General features: G+C 34.5%; 2 protein-coding genes across 3 annotated transcripts; one reads left to right on the top strand and one right to left on the bottom strand.

Annotated features, from left to right (window-relative positions):
• Window positions 1–5,304: 5,304 nt before the first annotated feature.
• Window positions 5,305–10,868, bottom strand: LOC128156236 (uncharacterized). 2 transcript variants are annotated; one of them, XR_008239692.1, is made up of 4 exons: window positions 10,651–10,868; window positions 9,169–9,327; window positions 8,889–9,076; window positions 5,305–6,119 (listed from the first exon to the last, which is right to left on the bottom strand). XR_008239692.1 is itself a non-coding variant. In XM_052818296.1 (3 exons), exons 1-3 carry the CDS (start codon window positions 9,341–9,343, stop codon window positions 5,961–5,963), a joined length of 522 nt encoding a protein of 173 aa, XP_052674256.1. In that variant the 5' UTR covers window positions 9,344–9,824; the 3' UTR covers window positions 5,305–5,960. The 2 variants fall into 2 exon arrangements, 1 of the variants encoding a protein (XP_052674256.1); XM_052818296.1 differs by lacking the exon at window positions 10,651–10,868 and having other exon boundaries at window positions 9,169–9,824.
• A 7,581-nt stretch (window positions 10,869–18,449) lies between these two features.
• On the top strand, window positions 18,450–23,136 carry LOC128156193 (putative nuclease HARBI1). Its single transcript, XM_052818244.1, has 6 exons — window positions 18,450–18,855; window positions 21,440–21,590; window positions 21,720–21,900; window positions 22,085–22,174; window positions 22,267–22,431; window positions 22,895–23,136. Exons 1-6 carry the CDS (start codon window positions 18,622–18,624, stop codon window positions 23,121–23,123), a joined length of 1,050 nt encoding a protein of 349 aa, XP_052674204.1. The 5' UTR covers window positions 18,450–18,621; the 3' UTR covers window positions 23,124–23,136.
• The last annotated feature ends 102 nt before the right edge of the window (window positions 23,137–23,238 follow it).

Raw genomic sequence — 23,238 nt, 5'->3', positions numbered from 1 at the left:
TTCTAACTCCCAAGCCCTTCACTCAATCCTAATGAAAATTCGTGAAAATGGACCTCGGACCCCATTCTGTTTGTCTGTGAAATATGCAGCGGATTGAACAATTAAGACTAAATTCCTGAATTAAACGGCGCTTAATGCATATACGTGGAAATTAAATTTACACAGTACACCCACCGACCCCCCCCCCCCTTTCGTTTTCACAAAATCATTTAGTTTTTCTGGCCTGATTTTACTGGATCTGTCATCTTGAACCTTTTTTTTTCAACCTACTTCAAGTCTAGATTACTGTACTAATGACCAGACCTATTCGTTCATTTTTAAGAAAGATATGAACTTTTTGGCATTCGAGTTTTGATTGGCTTGCTGGACATGTACTGTAGAAAAAAATTCTAACTCCCGAGCCCCTTACTCAATCCTAATGAAATTTTGTGTACATGTACCTCGGACCCAATTCTTATTTTCTGCCAAATATGCAGCGGATTAAACAATTAAGAAGAAATTCCTGAGCTCAAACGGCGACTATAGCCTGTACGGGGACTTAAAATTTACACAGTACAAGGGATGTAAGCAGCCGCGTATTATTTCTGTTGCATGTATATTTCTTGGTTTCTGTTTAGTCTGTATCTACGATAGCGTGTGAACTACTTATGAATGTTAGAACTGTGGAAATTACTGTCATCAAATTGTTACTGATTTCGTTATTTCTACATTTATAAAGATTTTATCAATCCTGCTGAAATAAAACAGTCAAACATAATAGTAAACGACACGAAAAAACATTCTCAACACTGAAATACATGGGTAAAATGCATCAGTCATTGTTTAAGGACCTCCCCTAATTGTTGTTAACCGAATCCGAGATCCACACCTCAAAATTCTATTTTCGATTTATTAAGACGAAAATCAAGCTCGGGTCTTTTTACCCCCCTCCGGACACAAACACGCATTAATATTTCAAATGACCTCGCACTGTTACCAAACCTGAATAGTCAGACATCTTACACGTTGTTTTTCATCTCATACAAAAACTCAGCTCCTCTGCCGGGCGGAAACGCCCCAAATTCAAAGACAAATTCGGGAATTATTTAGCGTCAGCCATGTTTTGAGACACCTGCAAAGGCTGTGTGTTCTATTCTCGCCGGAGCCAAGATTTGTTCTTTCTCTATTTCTTTCTCTCCTTTTTATTTAATTTTCTAACTAAAATATTCAACATAAAAGGGTTGTTGGATTGTAGTACAAGTTGAAAACCACTCTTCAATTTAGATTTAGACAAAAACAGTCTTTTATTATTAGGGTCTTCCGTCTTCAGCGGAAGACCCTTCTATTCATATTGTTATTAGGGTCTTCCGTTTACAAAGGCCTACCCTCTTTTTTTTCTTCGGTTTCTTTTTATTACAGGTCATTAGACCTGTTATTAGGTCAAAAGACTTCTTATTTAATATGAAATAAAATGGGGCTGGTCCTTTAAATAAGGGATCCAACGGGGTGTATAATCCTTCATCCATCGCTCTTTTAGATCACATCTGCATTTCCTGATATGATTTGTTGATGAAGATAAAAAGCAAGGTCATTTCCTCTTCTAAAAATCGGACGGAAGACCTCCTCGTTGCTCGCAACGAGATCATGTCTAGTTATTATTATTTTTTTTTTCTTACCGATTTTGTGCACGCGATATCTCGGAAACGGCTGAACTGATTCACGTCAAATTTTCAGTTCTGATAGGTAATGATCTGAACCTTGTTGGAAATTTTTTTTGTTGATGACGTCACTTCCTGTCTTGAGATATCGTGGATTTAACTGTTTTTATAGGGGTATTTTGTGCGGAAAACTCCTCTTTTATCATTTAAGATATGATGTTGAACTTTTCAGGGCTGATAGACGAAAGATTGAAATAGTGTCTAATGGTAATTAATCATCTTTATCTCAAAGAGCGCCGAAGCTCGCCCGAGCTTGAAAATTAAGATTAAAAAGGCGTCGTGATTTTTCTTGGTTTTCTTTGAATATCTCTTTTCTCGAAAGCATTTTGTTAAAACAAGTAGAACAAAAAAACAACAAAATGTGTTTGAATTGACAAGAGCTTTCATTTGAGATCAAGAAAAAGGGGCTGACCCTTCAAATTAGGGGCTGAGGGGGCTCTAAAGTCTTTTAATGATAACTTTTTACCGTGAAATATTTTGTGATGCGTTATAGAAGCAATTATGTTTATTCTTAGGTCATTAACCTAATCATGGCAATCATTTACTTCTATGTTACCTAATTTGGGATTTTAAGGGGCCAGAAGTCCAAAACTTTGATGCTCAATATCTCAAAATGAAGAAACATTTGGATAAGCAATATTGAACAAAAGATGCTCAAAATATTGAGCTTAACAATCTGAAACCATAATTTCCTTGTTATGCGGTCCCTAAAAGGAGTTACATGGTCGGTCCCTAAAACGACCCTCTCCAGATATCTCGAGAACGGTACAAAATTTGTAAACACTTTTTGAACAAAATGTGTTTGAATTGACAAGAGCTTTCATTTGAAATCATGAAAAAGGGGCTGGCCCTTCAAATTAGGGGCTGAGGGGGCTCTAAAGTCTTTTAATGATACTTTTTTACTGTGAAATATTTTGTGATGCGTTATAGAAGCAATTATGTTTATTCTTAGGTCATTAACCTAAACATGACAATCATTTACTCCTATGTTACGTAATTAGGGATTTGAAGGGGCCAGAAGTCCAAAACTTTGATGCTCAATATCTCAAAATGGAGAAACATTTGGATAAGCAATATTGAACAAAAGATGCTCAAAATATTGAGCTTAACAATAATGAACTATAACTTCTTTGTTATGCGGTCCCTAAAAGGAGTTACATGGTCGGCCCCTAACATGACCCTCTCAAGATATCTCGAGAACGTACAACATTTGTAATTACTTGTTGAACAAAAAGTGTATAAATTGACAAGAGCTTTCATTTGAAATCATGAAAAAGGGGCTGGCCCTTCTAATAAGGGGCTGAGGGGGCTCTAAAGTCTTTTAATGATAACTTTTTACTGTCAAATATTTTTTGATACGTTATAGAAGCAATTATGTTCATTCTAATGTTATGTACATGTACATGGCAATCATATACTCTTATGTTACGTAATTAGGGATTTTAAGGGGCCAGAAGTCTAAAGCTTTGATGCTCAATATCTCAAAATGGAGGAAAACTTTGGAAAGCAATATTGAACAAAAGATGCTCAAATATTGAGCTTAACAATGTACAACCATATATTGTTTTTATCTGGACCCTAAAAGGAGTTTAAGGACCGGATATCAAAACGATTTTTCCCAGATATCTCAAAAACGGTAACCAATTTCTAAATACTTATTAGTGGTACACAAAAATACCTTTTGACTAAAATGAATGAAAAGGAGCTGATCCCTCAAATAAGGGACACCAAAGGGATAAATAGTCTTTCACCCATTACTCATAGATCCCGCCTCCTTTTCCGGATACGTTTCGTTGATGAAGGTCAAGAGTAAGGTTATTCCATATTCTAAAAATCGGACGGAAGACCTCCTCGTTGCTCGCAACGAGATCGTGTCTAGTTCTTCTTATTCTTATTCTTCTTCATCCAAATTTGTCCAAGCCGTAACTTAAATACCTTTTGACATTAAGACTTCAAACTTGGAACATAGGTAGATGGTATTGAGAAGGAGTGCACGCCACCAAAATGTTTGACCTTGACCTATTTTCTTTTTCAAGGTCAAGCGTTTTATAAAAAATAGAGTTTGGACTATAACACAAGATTCCTTAAACATACAAACTTTTAACTTGTATCATAGATAGATGGTATATAGTCCAGTTGAACCTTATCAAAAATTTTGACCTTGACCTTAAAATTTTATTTCAAGGTCAAATCAGAAAAAACTTCATTTGTTCACTTCCTAAATATTCTTTGACAGAAGGACTTCAAACTTTACACAAAGAACAATTATAATACACTGAGGTGTACTATTGATAAATATTTGACCTTGACCTTGTTTTACTCAAGGTCAACTTGAGAAAAAATAATTAAGTTTTGTCTGGGTGGTAACTTAGATACCTTTTGACATTAAGACTTCAAACTTGGAACATAGGTAGATGGTATTGAGAAGAAGTGCACGTTATCAAAATTTTTGACCTTGACCTATTATCTTCTTCAAGGTCAAGCGTTCTATAAAAAATATAGTCCGGACCATAACACAAGACTCCTTAATCATACAATCTTTTAACTTGTATCATACATAGATGGTATATAGTCCAGTTCAACCTTACCAACATTTTTGACCTTGACCTAAAATTTTATTTCAAGGTCAAATTAGAAAAAACTTCATTGTTCACCTCCTAAATATTCTTTGACAGAAGGACTTCAAACTTTACATAAAGAACAATTATAATACACTGAGGTGTACTTTTGATAAATATTTGACCTTGACCTTGTTTTACTCAAGGTCAACTTGAGAAAAAATAATTAAATTTTGTCTGGGTGGTAACTTAGATACCTTTTGACATTAAGACTTCAAACTTGGAACATAGGTAGATGGTATTGAGAAGTGCACGCCATCAAAATTTTTGACCTTGACCTATCCTTCAAGGTCAAGCGTTTTATAAAAAATATAGTCCGGACCATAACACAAGACTCCTTAATCATACAATCTTTTAACTTGTATCATACACAGATGGTAGTTAGTCCAGTTCAACCTTACCAAAATTTTTGACCTTGACCTAAAAAAATTAATTCAAGGTCAAATTAGAAAAAACTTCATTGTTCACTTCCTAAATATTCTTTGACAGAAGGACTTCAAACTTTACACAAAGAACAATTATAATACACTGAGGTGTACTATTGATAAATATTTGACCTTGACTTTGTTTTACTCAAGGTCAAATTAAGAAAAAATAATTAAATTTTGTCTGGGTGGTAACTTGGATGCCTTTTGACATTAAGGCTTCAAACTTGGAACATAGGTAGATGGTATTGAGAAAGAGTGCACGCCTCCATAATTTTTGACCTTGACCAATCTTGTATCTCAAGTTAATTCATTTTCTAAACTGTATCATATATGGATGATATCTAACATATAGCTGACTTCATTCTTTTTCACTTTTTAAATTTGCCCCATATTACAATCCTTGGGGAGAAGGGGAGACATGTGTTTTTTTGTATAAAAAAACAATACCCACTAGTTAAAGTTTAATCCAGTGAACAACGCTTACTGCTTTGCGTTGTACATATATATGCCTCTTTGTAGCATTCAGATAAAAAAAATTCCAATAAATAACAAGAAAATGCATTGGGTTTTTTCATTTCATTTTACTATAATTTAAACAACAAATACTTACAATATTTGTAGCCTACAAACTGATAATGCTAGAAATATTGAAGTACAACAAGCACTGCATTTGAGAAATTTAGAATTAATTTCGCGGTCATCTTCACTATAAAATTGACTACAAATGTGTTAAACCAGCCAGGGTCCCAAACTCCACTTACTGTAAGGGAACAAGAATTCTAAATGGACGGAAAATGCCAAGAATTATGCACATCAAGGGGCAAAATGGCAATAATTAACAGTATCTCCTAAGACTGAATATTATATGGGAGCCAGGAAATATGGGAAGTTTATTTTGTTTCCATTTTTAATCCTAATAAAAATTGAAATGATAATATTTTCATTCATATTTTACCCTGATCAGCTAAAAAAGAAAATGCTACTGAATTAAGACGATTTGCCTCATACTCACATATAACTGCATTACATTTTGTGTTAGCTAAGCACACAAGAATTTGTATGAAGCTCAGATCACAGCTATACTTTTACACATTGCAACATGAAGCAAATAAATATAAGAAAAACAAAACAATGATTTTACAATAAGATCTAAGCAGCACATATATCCATAACAACATCATATAAATCTCTTCTATCCAGTGTCTCTATCGCATATATCACTGCAGGTCTTGAAAGTTAATTGTGGATCCTGTGAACTCTGCATCTTGAATGGAATGGTCCAGACTATTAGAGGAATTGTCTGTCAGATCAGAAATTTCACTTCCCAAAACTTTTTCATCTTGGTAGAGGTCAGTGACCGTGCTTGGAGGGTCATCCTGAAAGCAAGTCAGCAATGTTAACATATCAGAGGGAATCTTTTGTAAAGCTTACAAGTGTATTAAGAGGAGCAAATATTCAGGTTTAATTTTAATTTGATTGAGCATGCTGGTATTAGAGAAAGAAAAGCTAGTACGGCATATGCCTTTTTACGAGCTTTGTTCTGCAAATATTTCTTAAGTAAACCTAGTTTCTTATGTAATTTGACAATGCATGATAAACACAAACATTGTGATGATCCAGACTTATTGTGAATGACCCCTGATTACAAGTGTTTTGTTCAAGTTTAGTCACAATGGCACTGAAAGTTCAAATCCAACAAGAGGCTCAGTGGCCACATCGCTCACCTGAGCCTTACTCTGAGCATTACAGTATCAAAATCAAAATATCTTTACAACTAAGTACAGTAGATCTTGCGAGCTAAAAATTGAAAATCTGCCAATTTTTATCCGCATCTTTTTTTGGTAAATACCAAGCCCCTTTTGTTGCTGTACCTCTAAGAAGATTTTTCTCTAATCCTATATACCCCCCCCCCCCCCCCATTTTGTGGCCCCACTTTTCTCTAGGGAATCATGGTTTCATCAAACTTAAATCTGCATAACCTGGCTGAGGTTTCAAACAAAGTACTGAGTTTTGGACTTAAAACTTTCCAAGAATATTTAAAGATTTTCTCTATAATATTCCTATGTAAAAATTCAACCCCCAGGGACTATCATTTTGCAAACTTGAATTTATACACTACCCGAGGATGCCTCTACACAAGTTTAAGCTTTTCTGGCCAAATAGTTTTTAAAAAGAAGATTTTTAAAGATTTTCTCTATATATTCCTATGTAAAAATATTCCTATGTAAAAATTCATCCCCCATTGTGGCCTCACTGTACCCCGGGACTATGATTTAAACAAACTTGAATCTATACGACCTGGGGAAGCTTCCACTCAAATTTGGGCTTTCATGGCCTAATAGTTTTCAGAAGAAGATATTTAAAGATTTTCTCTATATATAAAAATTTATCACCCACTGTGGCCCCGCCCTACCCCCAGGGGCCATGATTTGAACAAACTTGAATCTACACTATCTAAGGATGCTTACACACCAATTTGAGCTTTCCTAGCCTAATAGTTTTTTAAAAGATTTTCTCTATATATATTCCTGTATAAAAATTCATACCCCAATTGTGGCCCCACCCTACCCCTGGGGAACAAACTTGAATCTACATTATCTGTGGATGCTTCAAATTTGAGCTTTTCTGGCCTAATAGTTTTTAAGAAAAAGATTTTCTCTATATATTCCTATGTAAAAAATGATCCCCCTATTGTGGCCCCACCCTACCCCCGGGGACCATGATTTGATCAAACTTGAATCTTTACTACCTGAGGATGCTTCCACTCATATTTGAGCTTTTCTGGCCTAATAGTTTTTGAGAAGAAGATTTTTAAAGATATTCGCTATATATTCCTATGTTAAAATCCATTCCCCCATTGTGGCCCCGTCATACCCCCAGGGACTATGATTTGAAGAAGCTTGAATCTACACTACCTCAGGATGCTTCCATTTTAAATTGAGCTTTTCTGGCCAAATAGTTTTTGAGAAGAACATTTTTAAAGATTGTCTCTATATATTCCTATGTAAAACTTGATCCCCCTGTTGTGGCCCCACCCTACCCCCGGGGACCATGATTTGAACAAACTTGAATCTACACTACCTGAGGATACTTCCATTTTAAATTGAGCTTTTCTGGCAAAATAGTTTTTGAGAAGAAGATGTTTAAAGATTTTCTCTATATATTCCTATGTAAAACTTGATCCCCCTATTGTGGCCACACCCTATCCATGGGGACCATGATTTGAACAAACTTGAATCTACACTACCTGAGGATGCTTCCATTTTAAATTGAGCTTTTCTTGCCAAATAGTTTTTGAGAAGAATATTTTTAAAGATTTTATCAATATATTCCTATGTAAAACTTGATCCCCCTATTGTGGCCACACCCTACCCATGGGGACCATGATTTGAACAAACTTGAATCTACACTACCTGAGGATGCCTCCACACAAGTTTAAGCTTTTCTGGCCAAATAGTTTTTGAGAAGAAGATTTTTGAAAAATACCAACAAATTTTCAATAATTCTCAATTATCTCCCCTTTAAAGAGGGCGTGGCCCTTCATTTGAACAAACTTGAATCCCCTTCACCCAGTGATACTTTGTGCCAAATTTGGTTGAAATCTGCCCAGTGGTTCTGGAGAAGAAGAAGAAAATGTGAAAAGTTTACAACGACAACGCCGCCAACGACAACAGACAACGGAAAATTTTGATCAGAAAAGCTCACTTGAGCTTTCAGCTCAGGTGAGCTAAAAAAGAATTATTTTACTTCCGAGGCACATTATCAGGAATGTTCTATACTATTTTTCAACCTTTTTTTTTTTTTTTTTCTTACAAAACGGCTCTCTCAAAATTGACTAAAAAACTTTAAAACAATTCAAGAAGATGAAATTTATCTATTCCACTTTGCTGAGTTAGTCAATGACTGACACATTTGCTAATGATAGGTAACCTTTTATGTGCACCAAAGTCTCTTTTTGGCAATTTGATTTAAAATAAAATGTTAGAATACAAAACAATAACCCGGCATCTTTATTTTGTGGAATAAAAAATTATCCTCTGCCTTCTAACATTCTTATTTGACAAAATTGGCCTAAAAACCACAGAACTGTCATTTACTGTAGCTGGATGAGTTTAAATAGCAGTGTACTTGATCAAAAAATGTACCTGTAACAGCTGTGTTTGTATGTACATAACTCCAGTTTCTGGGTCACGGAAGGTGATCCCTCGCGAGGACAGTGAATCAGCAGAACTAAAAGTCCCGCTATCCATCGAGCCACTAAATGATGCTGCCTCCGATGACGAAATCATGAATGCAGATGATGCTTGGTTAAGCAAACCCTCATCAGAGTTTTCTGAAGAACAAAATAAAAACTTCCATAAATTTTCAAATTTTTTCCATTCATTTTCAAAACAAGATCAATGAAACCTGACATGTAAATCTCACCCCGGTCAGGGACTTGAGGACTAGTGGAGGCACTTGAGGTTTTCTCCTTTAGCAGCTGTCGCCTATGTCGAGCTCGGTAACTCAGGTTGTGGTTACTAAGGTAATCGGTGCGCGCTGATCCACTGTTGTTCTCCAGAACCAAAGGGCTTGCAAGGCTTGCTACATGAATATCCATTGATTTTGTAAATTAATAAATATTTTATATTTTCAAAAGTCTTTTCATAAACCTAAGTATGATACACAGGAAAAATGTTCTGATGTAACAATGATCACTGAACCCAGTTTTGGTTTCCCTGATGCATCATTAATCATATAAAACAGTTACAAATTATGTCCTTTAAAATTTAAACTGATTTCAAAGTAGAGAAGGCATTCATAATAACCTCAACATATATGAAAGAACTGATTGCTCCTTCTTTGAAACAAGTCTGCCAAGATTTAGACAGATGTAGCTGCTGACTTTAGTGGTTTTTACAGGCTATGAAAATAATGATCATTGTAGAATATATAATATTCATATAAACATTTGAACTTTATAAGAATCTTTTATGAGAAATCTTCAGTGCTTTTCACAATTCTATTCGTAATAGGTTTCACTTAAGATTTTACTTACAAGTTTTCCTTTCTCTAGCAACAATTCACTTATTAATTCTTAAATAAGATGAGGAACATATGAATAAACCAAAATTCTCATAAACAGGATACAAAACTTAAATTACGGTATATACTTCACTTTCATTAAGTAAAATCAATGGGATGTAGTAGAAATCAAAATATGACGTCACAATCACAATCATATGTATATATAGTGTGGTATCGGAAAATCTTACGAGAAAAATTTGCACAAAATTTTTGAGAGAATTTGAGTATTTTTCTGACAATAACTGCTATATAATGCAAAGTAAATGTATAGTGTGGCTAAAAACATTTAGTTTAGCTATTTATCTTGTAAATTGTACATCATTTGATGATTTTTTACAGTTTTGAAATATTTACGAGAAGGTATGTGCTATTTTAAAATTACGACGAATTTTACACATAAGAATCTCATAAGATTTTTCGTGAATATAAAAAAATTAAAACTTAGGTTTTCATTTATGAAAAAATAAATTTTAAGATTTTTTGTGAAAAGGACTAATGCTTCCTTCATAACCTTTAGAGCACAACCAAAGAAAGCAATTTTTTTCCCCAAAATAACAGTGTTTTTTTCTGATCTAACGTGTAAACAAGTGAAAAGCTGTAAATGTGACAGCAAACCGGGTTTTCTTTTATGTGAACTGTATCCATAATCCATGTCTACCCTGAATTGATAAACACTACCTACCGTATCCAGTGAAATGGAGTACCCTATGTGCAATATTTTGCCAAAGAATGACTAAGTTCAAAAGCTAATATTTTTTTTTATAAATTATCAGAAATCAAAATCCTAGCAATATGCACACCTCTGATTTATGTACAATTGATCTGCAAAAGAACAACTACCTATCTTGAAAACTGTAGGAGGAGTTATCCGTACAATGAGGGTACCCTTTTGGCAGCCGCCCGCCTACCCGCCATTTTCACCATTTCAATAACCGGATTTTTCCGTTGGAAAACCCGATTAAAAAATAAAGCTATCATTTTAGAATAAAAATCTTTCAAGAAGAAGGAGAAGAACTTGTATAAAGATATAGGAAAATATTAAAAATTTTAAATCTAACATTTCGAATTTTTCTTTACTATATTACGGTATAGTTTAACAATATGACTTAAGAAATCATGGGAAAATTTAACTAAAAGGTAGATATATGATTTTACGAATTAGGAATCTACATAAGCGAAGGATGCATGCATAGATATTCCACTAACTAAAACATTGTAGTTCTTGAGAAGAAAATTTTAAACTTTTCCTTTCTTTTTTAAAATGTTTAAATTTTGAACCCCTCTTGGTGCCCATCAATTGTCCGGGAGTTACAATTTTTTGAATCTACATTATTTAAGGATGTACATGTATGCATAGTAATATCCCAAACAGTTGCACGATGGTTCTTGAGAAGATTTTAAAACATTTTCCTATATATGTTAAAATCTAACCCCTCCTGGGGCCCCACTTTTGTTCGGGGGTCACGATTTTTACAATCTTCACTATATATACAACCGGTGGGCTTTTTATTGTATAAATCTAATTTTTATAATAGAATTCATATATTAATTACACCATTGAATATGATTTGAATATATTACAAGTTAACAAATATGAATTTGAAGAATGATTTAAAGTGAAGGATAATTAAAATCAAATTACCGGATAATTAACTAAAGCTTTTAAAAAGATATTATCTAGTTCTATAAATTATACAACTTAAAAAAATCAACTTAGCACATATCTGAATGACAAAAAAATGTGTGTTATGTGCGCAACGTCAATGTAATTTAAGTGACGTCATGACGTCCCAGTTATGAGGGATATAAAAACAACGTTTTTCAAAAGCTTGTAACAAGAAAACTAGATGGAGTACAAGTTTTAAATTTGGAAATATTATTCTGTAGACCCATTCCGTCATTTTCCAATAAAAAAACATTTTTGATAAAAAATGTCATCAAGACCCCTTTTTCCAGAGATTTTACATATTTCGGTGTCTTTGCCTGTGATAACACTATGTATCGATTTTGTACTATATAACCCTTAACTACAAATGACGCCAAACTGAGGCACCAGTGGGGGTTTGCTTATTAATATTTAAATATTTAATCGTACGGTGGCTTAAAATTATATAAATATAAGTAATAAGTAATCATTCTTTGATTATTATGAGATGATAATTCCGGTCGGGGCGTGATCAAATCTATCATAAAGCCCTTCGGGCTTTATTGGATTTGATCACGCCCCGACAGAAATTATCACCTCATAATACTCAAAGAATGATTCCTTGTTCCTTAATTATGTCTCCCCTTTCAAAGGGGAGAGATATTGTTTTTGTCGACTTTCTTTTTCTTCTTCTTCTTCTTCTTCTTCTTCTTATTAAGGTCTTCCGTTTCCAACGGAAGACCTTATTGTTTTTCTTAGGTTTCTTTTTCCCTATTATTATTAAGGTCTTCCGTTTCCAACGGAAGACCTTATTGTTATTGCTTTGTTTCTTTTCCCCTATTATTATTATTTTTTTTTTTTTTTGACGTTTTCTCAAAAAGGCTTTAGCCGATTTTCATGAAACTTTCAGATCTCACTGAGCACAAAATTTGTAAGAAAGAACTATATATGATATTAGTCAAATTTGGCCCCCAAAATTTGCTATTTTTAAAATAATTCAGGTACATTAACTTCTTGTGTTATTTTATAAAAGAGGTGACATGAAATATGTTTTTCACCCATTTATTTGATTTATATGCACTCACTGGCAGTATATGACGTCAGAAGTGACGCTATTTTTATAATTCAATCAAAATCAACCAAAAATTGACATTTTTCTTATCTTTTTTCGAATGGGAAATATAGAGCGACTCTTTGAACAAGAACGAACTTTTTGTCACTTATAAGTATTGTAAAGATACATCTTTGGTGAAAATATTTTGTTTGTTCAAGTAGTCGCTCAATGTTTCCTTAAAGGAAAACTGCCTCAAAACAAGCCGTTTTATGCTAAAAATGAGAAAATGGCGGGAAAAGGTTAAGTTTATGATGTCATATTTTTAAATTGTGGGCACTAAAAATCAAAATGAAAATTATGAAAAAACTTCAAATGTATATTTGTACAAATAAAACAAAGAATTACAGTAAAATGACAATGTTCATTTTAGGGGGCCATTTTAGGCTCAAACCATATATAGTCCTTTATCGATCAAATTTTTGGTCGTCACTTCCGGTCCCGAGATATTAAAGATTTTATGTTTTTACTTGTTCACGCGTTATCTCAAAAAGTATCAAAGATAAAACTTTCAAATTTTCAGTGGTGGTAGAGAGTCGTTAGCCGCAGTGTCTCTCACATATCCGAACGTCTGCCGTCACTTCCGGTCGTCACCGGAAGGAAATGAATAACCTTAATTTTTCAATTTTTTGGATTTGAATTTTTTTTATTTTTTCATTCGATAAAGACGCTCTCAAAACTTCAGAATATGAAATTTGTTTTAAAATCAATCCACGCATTCTTGAGATTTTGGACTCCAAAGTTCTGAAGCGAGGGTCCGCGTAGCTCAGTCGTTAGAGTGGTGGACTTGTGCCCAGGCGACCCGGGTTCAGTCCCTGAGTGCCGAATCTTTTTTCTCTCTTATTTGTGTTTTGATTAATGGTTTTATCTTTAAAATGATGGATTTGAATGTTTTCCGTTTTATTTTTGTCATAGATAAAAAAAAATAGCGGCTTTTTTTCAGTACAAATATAGAGCAAATTCTGTCAGCAGCTCTCTAAATTCCGACGCTCGTCGCATTGCCGACATCAAAGACATGCCGCCGAAGTGCCCCTGCAGTTCGACCGCATTAGTGTTCGTTGGGTCGCTTTGCTGGCATCAAAGAAATGCCGCCATCTCAACTGTATGCACACAACATTTAGCAATGCACCCACGTTATTCTACTCGGCTTAAAAAGGAGGACTGCTTAGTATTTAATCCCATATATAGATGCACACATGCATGTATACATGCGTTTATTGACATAGTTTGCTTATATATTGATTTCCTGAACATTATAAAACACTATGTAATCTCTCTCTCTCTCTGTCTCTCTGTCTCTCTCTCTCTCTCAAGTACAAATGTTTTACCATTTGAATAAGAACTAGTACAGGTAACATGCAGTGAATTGGATAGAAGCTAAATGTACATTGGCGTCCAAAAATTATACATATTTTTATCAAGTTACGGGATAATGTCTATGGATTCAAATAATTTGAAATTCATTGTTTAATGATTGTCTTCTTACTGATTGAAAGTCAACCCTAAAAAGTCATTTATATTAAAGATGGTGTACTTTTTCCTTTTTTTGTGCATGTCTACATACTGATACAAATCTGTTGCCTGTCGGGATTAAGAAAAACCTCCGAAGTTTATACACGTAACTATACAACAAACGGGTGACTGCGACAAGGTTTAAAAACTGACCACCCGTTTATGAGTATTTGAGCCTAAGAATATATAGATGTAAAAAAAAAAAATCAACAGTTACATCTTTCAAACAACGCTTATACATTGTTCTAACGTGTATTTTATTTAGAAATTGTGTACATGTAATATGTGATATTTAGAATTTAATATTCTACGTTTAATATAGAAGTCACCGACCGACCCCCCCCCCTCCCAATTCATAAAATCATTTAGTTTTTCTGGCCCGATTTTACTTGATCTTTGATCTTGGGCCTTTAATTTCAACGAAGTACCATTCTAGATTACTGTACTAATTACCAGACCAATTCGTTCATTAATAACAGAGTTATGAAGGTTTTGGCATTTGAGTTTCAATTGTCGTGTTTGACATGTACTTTAAAAAAAATTCTAACTCCCAAGCCCTTCACTCAATCCTAATGAAAATTCGTGAAAATGGACCTCGGACCCCATTCTGTTTGTCTGTGAAATATGCAGCGGATTGAACAATTAAGACTAAATTCCTGAATTAAACGGCGCTTAATGCCTATACGTGGAAATTAAATTTACACAGTACACCCACCGACCCCCCCCCCCCTTTCGTTTTCACAAAATCATTTAGTTTTTCTGGCCTGATTTTACTGGATCTGTCATCTTGAACCTTTTTTTTTCAACCTACTTCAAGTCTAGATTACTGTACTAATGACCAGACCTATTCGTTCATTTTTAAGAAAGATATGAACTTTTTGGCATTCGAGTTTTGATTGGCTTGCTGGACATGTACTGTAGAAAAAAATTCTAACTCCCGAGCCCCTTACTCAATCCTAATGAAATTTTGTGTACATGTACCTCGGACCCAATTCTTATTTTCTGCCAAATATGCAGCGGATTAAACAATTAAGAAGAAATTCCTGAGATCAAACGGCGACTATAGCCTGTACGGGGACTTAAAATTTACACAGTACAAGGGATGTAAGCAGCCGCGTATTATTTCTGTTGCATGTATATTTCTTGGTTTCTGTTTAGTCTGTATCTACGATAGCGTGTGAACTACTTATGAATGTTAGAACTGTGGAAATTACTGTCATCAAATTGTTACTGATTTCGTTATTTCTACATTTATAAAGATTTTATCAATCCTGCTGAAATAAAACAGTCAAACATAATAGAAAACGACACGAAAAAACATTCTCAACACTGAAATACATGGGTAAAATGCATCAGTCATTGTTTAAGGACCTCCCCTAATTGTTGTTAACCGAATCCGAGATCCACACCTCAAAATTCTATTTTCGATTTATTAAGACGAAAATCAAGCTCGGGTCTTTTTACCCCCCTCCGGACACAAACACGCATTAATATTTCAAATGACCTCGCACTGTTACCAAACCTGAATAGTCAGACATCTTACACGTTGTTTTTCATCTCATACAAAAACTCAGCTCCTCTGCCGGGCGGAAACGCCCCAAATTCAAAGACAAATTCGGGAATTATTTAGCGTCAGCCATGTTTTGAGACACCTGCAAAGGCTGTGTGTTCTATTCTCGCCGGAGCCAAGATTTGTTCTTTCTCTATTTCTTTCTCTCCTTTTTATTTAATTTTCTAACTAAAATATTCAACATAAAAGGGTTGTTGGATTGTAGTACAAGTTGAAAACCACTCTTCAATTTAGATTTAGACAAAAACAGTCTTTTATTATTAGGGTCTTCCGTCTTCAGCGGAAGACCCTTCTATTCATATTGTTATTAGGGTCTTCCGTTTACAAAGGCCTACCCTCTTTTTTTTCTTCGGTTTCTTTTTATTACAGGTCATTAGACCTGTTATTAGGTCAAAAGACTTCTTATTTAATATGAAATAAAATGGGGCTGGTCCTTTAAATAAGGGATCCAACGGGGTGTATAATCCTTCATCCATCGCTCTTTTAGATCACATCTGCATTTCCTGATATGATTTGTTGATGAAGATAAAAAGCAAGGTCATTTCCTCTTCTAAAAATCGGACGGAAGACCTCCTCGTTGCTCGCAACGAGATCATGTCTAGTTATTATTATTTTTTTTTTCTTACCGATTTTGTGCACGCGATATCTCGGAAACGGCTGAACTGATTCACGTCAAATTTTCAGTTCTGATAGGTAATGATCTGAACCTTGTTGGAAATTTTTTTTGTTGATGACGTCACTTCCTGTCTTGAGATATCGTGGATTTAACTGTTTTTATAGGGGTATTTTGTGCGGAAAACTCCTCTTTTATCATTTAAGATATGATGTTGAACTTTTCAGGGCTGATAGACGAAAGATTGAAATAGTGTCTAATGGTAATTAATCATCTTTATCTCAAAGAGCGCCGAAGCTCGCCCGAGCTTGAAAATTAAGATTAAAAAGGCGTCGTGATTTTTCTTGGTTTTCTTTGAATATCTCTTTTCTCGAAAGCATTTTGTTAAAACAAGTAGAACAAAAAAACAACAAAATGTGTTTGAATTGACAAGAGCTTTCATTTGAGATCAAGAAAAAGGGGCTGACCCTTCAAATTAGGGGCTGAGGGGGCTCTAAAGTCTTTTAATGATAACTTTTTACCGTGAAATATTTTGTGATGCGTTATAGAAGCAATTATGTTTATTCTTAGGTCATTAACCTAATCATGGCAATCATTTACTTCTATGTTACCTAATTTGGGATTTGAAGGGGCCAGAAGTCCAAAACTTTGATGCTCAATATCTCAAAATGAAGAAACATTTGGATAAGCAATATTGAACAAAAGATGCTCAAAATATTGAGCTTAACAATCTGAAACCATAATTTCCTTGTTATGCGGTCCCTAAAAGGAGTTACATGGTCGGTCCCTAAAACGACCCTCTCCAGATATCTCGAGAACGGTACAAAATTTGTAAACACTTTTTGAACAAAATGTGTTTGAATTGACAAGAGCTTTCATTTGAAATCATGAAAAAGGGGCTGGCCCTTCAAATTAGGGGCTGAGGGGGCTCTAAAGTCTTTTAATGATACTTTTTTACTGTGAAATATTTTGTGATGCGTTATAGAAGCAATTATGTTTATTCTTAGGTCATTAACCTAAACATGACAATCATTTACTCCTATGTTACGTAATTAGGGATTTGAAGGGGCCAGAAGTCCAAAACTTTGATGCTCAATATCTCAAAATGGAGAAACATTTGGATAAGCAATATTGAACAAAAGATGCTCAAAATATTGAGCTTAACAATAATGAACTATAACTTCTTTGTTATGCGGTCCCTAAAAGGAGTTACATGGTCGGCCCCTAACACGACCCTCTCAAGATATCTCGAGAACGTACAACATTTGTAATTACTTGTTGAACAAAAAGTGTTTGAATTGACAAGAGCTTTCATTTGAAATCATGAAAAAGGGGCTGGCCCTTCTAATAAGGGGCTGAGGGGGCTCTAAAGTCTTTTAATGATAACTTTTTACTGTCAAATATTTTTTGATACGTTATAGAAGCAATTATGTTCATTCTAATGTTATGTACATGTACATGGCAATCATATACTCTTATGTTACGTAATTAGGGATTTTAAGGGGCCAGAAGTCTAAAGCTTTGATGCTCAATATCTCAAAATGGAGGAAAACTTTGGAAAGCAATATTGAACAAAAGATGCTCAAATATTGAGCTTAACAATGTACAACCATATATTGTTTTTATCTGGACCCTAAAAGGAGTTTAAGGACATGATATCAAAACGATTTTTCCCAGATATCTCAAAAACGGTAACCAATTTCTAAATACTTATTAGTGGTACACAAAAATACCTTTTGACTAAAATGAATGAAAAGGAGCTGATCCCTCAAATAAGGGACACCAAAGGGATAAATAGTCTTTCACCCATTACTCATAGATCCCGCCTCCTTTTCCGGATACGTTTCGTTGATGAAGGTCAAGAGTAAGGTTATTCCATATTCTAAAAATCGGACGGAAGACCTCCTCGTTGCTCGCAACGAGATCGTGTCTAGTTCTTCTTATTCTTATTCTTCTTCATCCAAATTTGTCCAAGCCGTAACTTAAATACCTTTTGACATTAAGACTTCAAACTTGGAACATAGGTAGATGGTATTGAGAAGGAGTGCACGCCACCAAAATGTTTGACCTTGACCTATTTTCTTTTTCAAGGTCAAGCGTTTTATAAAAAATAGAGTTTGGACTATAACACAAGATTCCTTAAACATACAAACTTTTAACTTGTATCATAGATAGATGGTATATAGTCCAGGCGACCGTTTCACTAACGTATCGTAGATCGTAAACGTAGACGTAAACGTTAACGTAGCACGTAAGTGCGTTTCACTAAGAGTTGCGAGTTGCGAGTTACGATGGAAGTTGCTCTTAAGTCTACGAGCAGTCAGGGGCACTCTTAAATTGATTTACGTGCACGTAAACAAATGAAAATGGCCGCCGTGTTTTTATTAGGCCTAGCAGACGACGAACAGAGACAACTAATAAGAAGAGAACGTGTTTTTCGAGACAGAACAAACCCCTTAGACTTTTTGAATGACACGGAGGTGATCGAGCGGTATCGTCTACCACGGGAATTTCTTTTCCGCCTCATAGATATTGTCAGGGAGGACATTGAGCCGGACACTCACAGGAGCCATGCACTGTCAGCTTGCACACAGGTGAATAAATTTACCGAAGACCGAGTCCGACTATGTTTATTTAGAGTTATCTGCCGTTATATATTTCATTTAATGAATGGTACATGTAAACACGAAGGAAAAATACAACATGCAGTCAGAGAAACGTTTTCGTACTAACTGCTATGATACAGAGACATTACTCACCAAATATCTTTAAAATTTTAATTTGTTCAACCTTTTTTTTTAATTAAACATTGATATAATATAAGATGTAAGCGTAGACCAGTACTCAGTATGCACATTATGAAAACCATGCAGAGGTGATAAAATGTACTATTTTAATTTCGTTCACACCAAGACACATCGATCTGTATGTAATATTAAACTTTAAAAGTCTCAATTATAACTTATTAGTTGAACAATAGGCCCATGGGCCACATCGCTCAATTGAGAAATAATACGCATGATAAAATCAGCTGTATGGAGTCATGATACAAAATATCAAGACTGCCTGGTATAATACATGTAGATCCTGTATGTTTCCCCCTGAATATTCTTATATTTATAATCTAGTCCCTTTTCTAACCTGATGATATAGGCCCTATAGTCATAATACATTCAGCATTGCAGTTCTCAAAAAGACCCTAAACAATTGTTTATATACGGGATGTAAACCTACATCAAACTCTGAACCCCTTGTGAGGCCCAATAATCGTCCAGAGGCCAATGTTTAAACAATTTTAAAGAATCAGCAATATGTAAAAATGCTTGCATATAAGTAAAAGCATATATGATGACATTTCAGTTTTTGTGAATAATTAAAATGCTTTCTTTTGAACAACTGGATCCCCAATGTGGCCCCACCCTACTCCTAAAAATCTTGATTTGAACAAATTTAAAATCCACACTATCTGAAGTTGCTTTCACTAAATTTATAGCTTTTCTATGCAAATATTTTTTTTAAAAAATTAGGATAGCCACGAACATCGAGCCCTCTTAACTCAATTTTATAAATTTTCAGAATGATAGTCAACACCTTACTTCAATGTATGTTTGATTAAAGAAAGTTAATAATGGAGGACAGACGTGCCAATAAACTAGAAATTAATCTAAGCAGGAAATGATGACAAGACGAGCATACATGTGTTTATTTGTTTGATAATGTAGAGTTTAGGCTTAACCTGACATTCTCAGACCAGTCAGAGTACGTGTAGTTGCAATAATATGTAAACGGTGTGACCGTTGGACCGAGCGCAGATTTAACACAATGTAGTTTGAATTTTGTATGATAAAACGCACACAGTAGGATCCGCCTGCCTACTCATACCATTCGTCAAAGTTAAACTAAACGTCGCGTGCTCAGTCTGCATTATGACGTCATATTTCAGACGTAAAACGTTCAAGTTTTGTCTTCGGAAATAGCCGAAGAGAGTTACGCGATTCCGAATTTTTTTTAATTTCTTCTTTTATTGTTCATCAATTTAATTCATATGAATGCCAATGTAATAAAATTGAATACTTTATTCAGTATAAAAAAGATCAGTTCCTTGACGTTAATGTTTTTATTTTCCATCTGATATTTTGATAAGACATACATAGAACAAGTCGTGTTTCTTGATTGAAGCGCTATTGAAACTTATCTGGTTTCCTTTTTAATTTCTTTTAATTCAAATTACCTTCTATTGAAACACTGGAACTTATTTAATCGAGTTTAGGGGCAATAAACATCGATAAGTGCCAGTCAATCAATGATCGAACTAACTTTTTAAAAACAAAATGGCTGCCAATATGGCGGCGCCCAGGGCTGGAAGAAAATTTTTTTGGCCTTAGTACCCCTGATTCAACTTTCATTTTTCACTGATTTTCTTATATATACGTGTTACCATTAATCCTCGCTTCGCGAGGCGGGCTTCGCCCGCCTCTCGCTGCGCTCGGTATAAATTTCTTTTTAATAAGAATAAAATCTTATAATTTAAGCTGAAAATTTCGAATTTTAGTTTTATATCTCCACAAGGAAAATGGTCCAGACGGTATTGCCTGCAATTTACTTAAAGAAAAATCAGTTCTAACAGATTACTCGAATATAGTGGGTTTTAATCCATGTACAAATGTATCTCTAAATTTGGCACCTAATTATCTCTCCTTGTAAAAGGGTGCGGTCCTTATTGTCCTAAATTTGAATCCCCTTAGCCCAATGATGCTTTATGCCAAGTTTGGCTGAAATTGGTCTGGTGGTTCTCGAGAAGATGTTGAAATTGTGAAAAGTTTACAGACGGACGACAGACAAAATATGATCAGAAATTCTCACTTGAGCTTTCAGCTCAGGTGAGCTAAAAAGTCAGAGAGAGAGAGAGAGAGAGAGAGAGAGAGAGAGAGAGAAAGAAAGAGAGAGAGATGCACCTGCAGACAGAGATTATAGTCAAATAAAACAATCGTTGATCAATGTCAAACAGCAAGACCATATCTCTCTCTCTCTCTCTCTCTCGTAATACAAATGCAATTTGAACATCTAAAGCATTCATACATATTTTTAGCTGCACTTTATTTTATTCTGTAAGAGAAAATTATTGATACATATTTATGCACATATTAAGCAATGAGAAATTTAATTCATTTTTCAAAGGTTCTAGTGACTGTGAGGTATCTTGCAAAGGCGTCATTTTTCTCCGAGTGTGGCGATTTACACCGCATTTCTAGGGCCAGTGTTTCCAGAGCTGTTGATGCCGTAACAAAGTCGATTTGTCATAGACTTGACAACATCCACTTCCCAACAGGTATTTTCATAATAATTTAATTTTTTTTCATAAATTAATTAAATAACTAATTAAAAGAGTACGAATACCAAAATATTCTCCAGATTTAAAAATATTTTTCTAATGTAAATTGGTTTTTTTTCTTTCCAGAGGAGGAAGCAAATCGTGTTAAACATGATTTTTACCAAATAGCTGGATTCCCCAATGTCCTTGGTGCCATTGATGGGACTCTCATTCCCATTATGGCACCAAAGGTGAATGAGCCAGAGTATGTGTGTAGAAAGGGATATCACGCTATGAATATCCAAGTTGTTGCAGATGCATGGCTAAGGTTTTTATACAAAATGAATAACTTAATTATGTCTTAGTAACAGCTCTCTCTTTCTTTCTCTCTTTCTTTTTCTCTCTGTCTCTCTCTCTCTCTCCATTAATCTACCCTTCAACCAATTAAAACTATTCATTCAACGAGAAAAACATGTAAACCGCTATTAATATGCTTTTTTCATTTTCCATAGATTTACCAATGTTGTGGCCAAATGGCCAGGATCAGTTCATGACGCCTTCATGTTTGAAAATTCATCACTCAAGGCCAAAATTGAAGCTAGGTACATGTACAACAATATTCTTGTTTAAAATTATGTTATTTAAAGATCTTTGTTTTGAATATGCAAATAACCGATTTCATGTTCTTGAATAGAACTGATGGTTGGCTACTGGGGGATTCTGCCTATGGACTGAAAAAGTACATGATGACCCCAAAACTGAACCCCTCGACTCCAGCCGAGGAAAATTACAATGAGGCCCATAGTAAAACACGGGTGGTCGTTGAAAGAGCCTTAGGTGTTTGCAAGTCTCGCTTCAGGTGATCATTTCTTAAAAAGAGAGAAAAACACATGACAAGATCGTGTTTAAACAATTGTGTATTCAACAACACCAACAAAAATAAATACATAACAAATACATACATGTATGTGTACTCTTTCCTAACGTGTATATAACAACCAAATGTAATAAATTCACATATTATAAAGAAATATATCACTTCTACATACAAGTATTTATATATTTGTTAATTGCATTACATGTTATGAATTGGATTTTAATAATTGATAATTAATTTTAGTTGGAATTTAATTTACCGGTATTAATAACTATTTAATTCAACATTGCACATTGAAATGTTTAAAAAGTTCTTCTCTATGAATTAAACAGTAAATCAACGAGATTTTAGTAAATTACTAGTGAGTAAAGTCTTTACTAATTAAAATTAATTTTTATGTCATTAAGTAAAGTGGAGTTAAATCAGTAATATGTTTTTGCTACAGGTGCCTACATAAGTCAGGCGGCATGTTACTATTTTCCCCTGGCAAATGTGTGCAGATCATTACTGCAGTAATGAAACTTCACAACATGTGCCTTGAGATGAGGTTACCACAAGACCCTGATGTGGATGTTCAGATTCCTGACCAGGTTCTGCTCCCACCCAACCCAGCACGAGTTGACCAGACTGGACAAGCAGTCAGACTACGTCTAATACAGAGATTTGACAATTAAATACTTATTTGGTTGTAATGGCATTTAAAACAATTCATCGTGGTCAACTTTACATATTAATTATTCCTAAGCCTTCACAAACTTACTAAATTTGTAACTGACACTTTGCAAATAC

This window comes from Crassostrea angulata, chromosome 1, assembly GCF_025612915.1.
Source record: "Crassostrea angulata isolate pt1a10 chromosome 1, ASM2561291v2, whole genome shotgun sequence".
NCBI lineage: Eukaryota > Metazoa > Mollusca > Bivalvia > Ostreida > Ostreidae > Magallana > Magallana angulata.
The sequence above is the reverse complement of the archived record's forward strand: the minus strand, read 5'-3'. Positions and strand labels throughout refer to the sequence as shown.

Excerpts from the sequence above, each read along its gene's own strand:
- LOC128156193 (XM_052818244.1), top strand. The coding sequence starts at position 18,622 with ATGAAAATGGCCGCCGTGTTTTTATTAGGCCTAGCAGACGACGAACAG. Across the intron at positions 22,175-22,266 it reads AAGGCCAAAATTGAAGCTAG|AACTGATGGTTGGCTACTGG; the intron begins GTACATGTACAA and ends GTTCTTGAATAG. Across the intron at positions 22,432-22,894 it reads GTTTGCAAGTCTCGCTTCAG|GTGCCTACATAAGTCAGGCG; the intron begins GTGATCATTTCT and ends TTTTTGCTACAG.
- LOC128156236 (XM_052818296.1), bottom strand. The coding sequence starts at position 9,343 with ATGGATATTCATGTAGCAAGCCTTGCAAGCCCTTTGGTTCTGGAGAAC. Across the intron at positions 9,077-9,168 it reads TCCTCAAGTCCCTGACCGGG|AAAACTCTGATGAGGGTTTG; the intron begins GTGAGATTTACA and ends TTTGTTCTTCAG. Across the intron at positions 6,120-8,888 it reads TACAAACACAGCTGTTACAG|GATGACCCTCCAAGCACGGT; the intron begins GTACATTTTTTG and ends ACTTGCTTTCAG.